General features: G+C 36.8%; 1 protein-coding gene across 1 annotated transcript; it reads left to right on the top strand.

Annotated features, from left to right (window-relative positions):
* The first annotated feature begins 318 nt into the window (after nucleotides 1-318).
* On the top strand, nucleotides 319-4,867 carry LOC118888321 (vigilin-like). The gene is given in 4 exon segments (XM_036839299.1): nucleotides 319-361; nucleotides 1,149-1,980; nucleotides 2,180-2,717; nucleotides 2,720-4,867. Coding segments are annotated over 4 exon segments (3,561 nt in total).
* The last annotated feature ends 244 nt before the right edge of the window (nucleotides 4,868-5,111 follow it).

Below are 5,111 nucleotides of genomic sequence, written 5' to 3'. Positions count from 1 at the left end.
AGACATTCAAGTGATGATATGAAGAAGGTTTATGCATATACACATTGCATTTCAGGGTTGGAGCAGTAGATTTGGGGATCATCAGTCTGTCAATGATAGTCAATGTTATGAGTGTAAATTACATCACATATGGAAAAAATATAGACAAAGAAAGGAGTCCAAAAGAGCATCCTGTAACACTTGGGTATATAGAGTCCCAGTGGAGGTCTTGGAGCCAGGAAAGAAGATTGAGTTACAACAGTCATTAAGGTAAAAGTAAATAAAATTGAAGCATTGTTGAGCAATTAAAAGGAATATACTACTGATATATGCTATAATATGGTTGAATCCAAACAGCGGATTGGAAAGGCAAAAAATCAAGGTACAAAAGACCCTCTTATACTGTTTGATAATATTTTTATTTAATGTCCAGAAAATGCAAGTTTATAGAGGAAAAATAAATGAATTAGTTTTGCCTGGGTGTGGAAACAGGATTACCTGCAAATGAGCATGAGGAAGCTCTTTCGGGTGATGGAAATGTTCTTAGCCTGGGTTGTTGTGATGGCTGTACAGCACTGTAAATTAACTAAAAATCATTAAATTGTATGCACAGACTATGTGAATTTTATAGTATATAAATTATTCTTCAAAAAGCTGTTAATTAAATAAGGAAACCCTGTAAATATGGTATTATTGAAGACTAGAGAATTATATTTTTCCAAAAATAATTTGCAGCCAATAGTGCTAAAGGTCAAAAAATGATGGCACTGGCTTAGGCAAAATGAGGTTTGAGATGACTCTGATAAGAATAATCAAAAGATATATTTCTCTTCTTTAACAAAATGGTGGTTGTTTCCTCACAGTCCCTATAATTTGAACCTTATCTTGGTACTCTCATAACAGTAGAATAGATGAACCTTGGACATTTTTTTGAGTTCTATAAATATTAGGATTTCAATTTTTATTGATTTGAGTTTATTGATTAATTTGGAAAGGAATTACATCTTTACAATATTTATTTTTCCCACACAGTAATATGCAAAAAGGCAGCTACATGAAGAATTTTCTGGCTACTGACCATGTAGCTGCAACACCTCTAAATAATTAAAAATCAACTATGAATTCCAAAGAAAATTTAACTGAGTAGCCAAGTAGATACATTCAAAAAGATAATGATGTTACTGCTTTAAATTCAGAAGAGGATCTTGACACTCCAACCTCCAAAGATAAATTCACTGAACTCCTAGAGAAAACAAGTTGGTTGGAAAATGCTCAGGAGCCTGCTGCATCCTCAAGCAATAATAGTCAACTTATCATGACATCAGTCATCACTCAAGGTTTTTATGTGCCTCTGGAGGAGAAACAATATGTGAATCTGTTTGAGGAAGGTACACAAGCAAAATTCTATCTAGACATCATGCAAAGAACTGGTGCCAACCTAGAAATAACTTTTGTCAAAAACCAAGGCCTCTACATTATAGTCTCTGGTAAGCCAGAATCTGTCATGAAAGCTCAGAAGGAGATTCTTGCATGTTTTAAGAAACAAGTTTTAACTACAGCTTCCATTCCCAAAGAACATCTTTGCTTTGCTGTAGGCAAGACTGGCGAAAAACTGCAAGACCTAGAACGAAAAGCTGCAACCAGCATTCAGACCTTATGCCCAGTTAACCACAGCACCTGGATCAATACTGTTGGCACCAAAGAGATCATGAAAAAGGCTCCATATGAAGTCTTACTTATGTTTACTGAACAAGACAAGTGTGCTGAAGAAAGGTTAGATGTGGGAAAAGCATTTCATACTTTCATTGCTGGACCATGCAATAAAACTTTTGACAGAATCCTACAGGAAACGGAGGACCGCATCCACATCTCACCATCTAGTGCCAATCAGACACAAATAAGCTTTCCTGGAAAAAAGCAACAACTAGATCAGGATCAGGCTTGTGTAAAGAAGATTTTTGACAATACTACAGAGAAAACCACATCCATAGATGTGGAGAGGAAGTTACAGTACAAGTGTACATAGGTCCCCAGAATAATTCCGTCCAGGAGATACTGGAAAGAACTGGAGTTTCAATAGAGATCTCACCCTCACAGAGCATGTCAGATTCTGTGACATATTAACGTAAGCTTGAAAGTTTAAGGAAGGCATTTACTGAAGCCTACTCAAATACCAAAGTTTACACTCTTTCCTCTATCTCTGTACCTTCCCTTCCTGGCTTCACAGATTTGTTATTGGTAAGAAAGGTCGTAATATATCTACAATTACTCAGAACATGCCAAAAGTTCACATAAATTTTACTGGAGAAGATAAAATTACAATAGAAGGGCTGACAGAAGATGTTAATTATGCTAAAGAACAAATTGAGGTCATAGTAAAAGATCTAATTAACAGGATGGATTATGCAGAGATTAATGTTGACTATAAATTTCACAAACTCCTGACAGGGAAGAAAGGTGTTATCATAAATGGGATTAAAGAAAGGAATAAAGTTTCTGTGCTAATCTCACCTGAAAATGAAAAGAATAATTGGATCAGAATTGAGGGGGAATCTCAGGGTGCCCAACAGGCCAAGAAAGAACTTCTTGAAATTGCTTCTCATTTAGAAAATGAGCACAAGGTCTTAGTCATTGAGCAAAGATTTCACCACGCAATCATTGGGCAGAAAGGTGAATGGATACATGACATCCGTAAGAAATTTCCAGAGGTTCTAATTACTTTTCCTGACCCAGTACAAAAAAAAGTGACATTGTCCAACTTAGAGGACCAAAAAATGAATTAGAAAAATGCATATAATATTTGGAGAATGTGGTGACAGACATTGTAGAAAGTACCTATTCCATAACTATTCCCATCTTCAAAAGGCTTCACAAAAATATCATTGGAAAAGGAAGTGCAAACATCAAAGAAATCTGTGCAGCAAGCAACACCAAAATTAATCTTTCATCAGCAAATAGCGACTCAGAAAATATTGTCATCAGTGGAAAGACAGCAAAATGTGAAGTGGCTCGTGATTTGATTCTTTCAATTCAGAAAGATATAGCCAATATTTCAGAACTAGAAATTTCTATTCCGTCCAATCTACACAAATCCTTTATTGACTCTAAAGACGGTTTGATTGGTGCAGTCATGGAAGAATGTGGAAGTATCCATATCCACTTTCCAAAAAACAACTCGGGACTTTAAAGAGTCATTATTAGGGGACCTGACCAAAATGTGGAGATGGCCAAGAAAAAGCTGCTGCAACTAGTAGAAGAGCAAACCAAGAGTTATTCTGTGGTCCTCCATGTCAAGCCAGAGTATCATAAATTTCTCATGAGTAAAAATGGAGGCAATGTTCCCAAAGTCTGTGAAGAGACTAGAGCATGTATCGTTTTCCCTATCCCTGAGGACAAGGATCAAGACTTGTTAACTATTATAGGGACAGAGAAGGCTGTCAAAGATGCACAAAAGAAACTAGAGGGTTTAATTACAAACCTAGATAATGTGGTAAAGGACAACATACTGATAAATCCCATGTATCACCAGCACTTTTTTATGCAAAGGGGCCAGGTGTTACAGGAGATGATTGAGGAGTATGGTGGTGTGATTATTAACTTTTCATGTTCAGGAAAACAGAGTAACAAAGTCACAATCAAAGGAGCAAAGCCTTGTGTAGAAGCAGTCAATAAACATACTCAAGAGATTATTGGGGACTTGGACAATGAAGTCGCAACAGTATGTGTTATTCCCCAGAAGTTCCATCATTTTTTCATGGGGCCAATGTGTTCTTGAATCAGACAAATCGTTAGAGATTATAGTGTTCAAATCAAATTCCCAGATAGAAAGGAGATTTCACTTACCAATAAACAGCCAGCTGTTCTAGAAAATAAGGAAGAAAGGGAAAAGAGCACTACAGGAGCTGCTTCTATTTCCCCAACAAAATGTGACACCATATTTATCTCAGGCCAAAAGGAAAAGTGTGAGGCAGCCATGGAAGCCCTTAAGGCTTTAATTCCTGTCACTGCTGAAGTAGATGTGCCCTTTGATCTACATCATTACATCATTGGTCAGAAAAGAAGTGGGATACACAAGATAATGGATGAGTTTGAAGTTAATATACAGGTATCAGCACTTGAATTCGAGTCTGATATCATTTCCATCACTGGCCTTGCTGCAAATGTAGAACAAGCCAAGGTTAGATTACAAGAACAAGTCAAGGCTTTACAAACTGAAATAGAAGATCGATCATTAAGAAATTTCAGACTCAAGTTCACAGTAGACCCCAAATAGTTCCCCAAGATCATTGGTCGAAAGGGGTTAGCTATTGCTTAGATTTGTTTAAAGCATAAAGTTACTATCTATTTTCCAAGTAAAGGGAGCAATGAGATACAAGACAAAATCACAATCATTGGATATAAAAATAACACCATAGCCACTTGGGATACAATAATGGAAATGGTGCAAAAGTTTGAAAAAACAGTTACTAAGCAAATTTCACTAAACAATCGTGTTCATGGCCACATTATTGGATCCCGTGGAAAAGCCATTCATAAAATCATGAATCAATTTCAGGTCGACATCTCTTTCCCTCCTAGAGGAGTCCAAGATGCAAACATCGTCACTGTGACTGGACTCCCTAATAAAGTCACAAAAGCAATTGATCACATCCTCAGTCTTGAGGAATATTTTATGGCTGTTGTTCCAAAGCATGAGTCACAGAAGGAGCATATGAAGAAGGTCACTCTGTGTGATTTAGTCTATACTCCATCCAAGAGTTTTGCAGAAAAATATGTTCCCTGTACTGCAAACACCATTCAAAAGATCCCTGACATGAACAGCTCTGAAGATTTTCCCAGCTTGGATCCTCAAGTGGACCCGAAGACTCACCCTTGGAGATGCAAATAATGACCAAAACCCAGAAATTGTTCCAGCAAGCTTACTGAAAGATGTCAAAAATTATCTCTAAACAGACCCAGCTTCTGGATCATATGTACATTTCTTATACTTTGACTCCAATACATCTCTCCTTAAAACCTCCAAAATACGTTATAGTGAAAGTGAAGTGCTCAATTCTGTGTGAGTCCAGTAATTACCAATGTAATGTCTAATTTCCACTCAGGATCTGCCTTTGAAATTTCATTTATGGGAC

Source organism: Balaenoptera musculus, chromosome X, assembly GCF_009873245.2.
Source record: "Balaenoptera musculus isolate JJ_BM4_2016_0621 chromosome X, mBalMus1.pri.v3, whole genome shotgun sequence".
NCBI lineage: Eukaryota > Metazoa > Chordata > Mammalia > Artiodactyla > Balaenopteridae > Balaenoptera > Balaenoptera musculus.
Note: the sequence above shows the minus strand (reverse complement) of the source record. Positions and strands in the feature narration are given on the sequence as shown.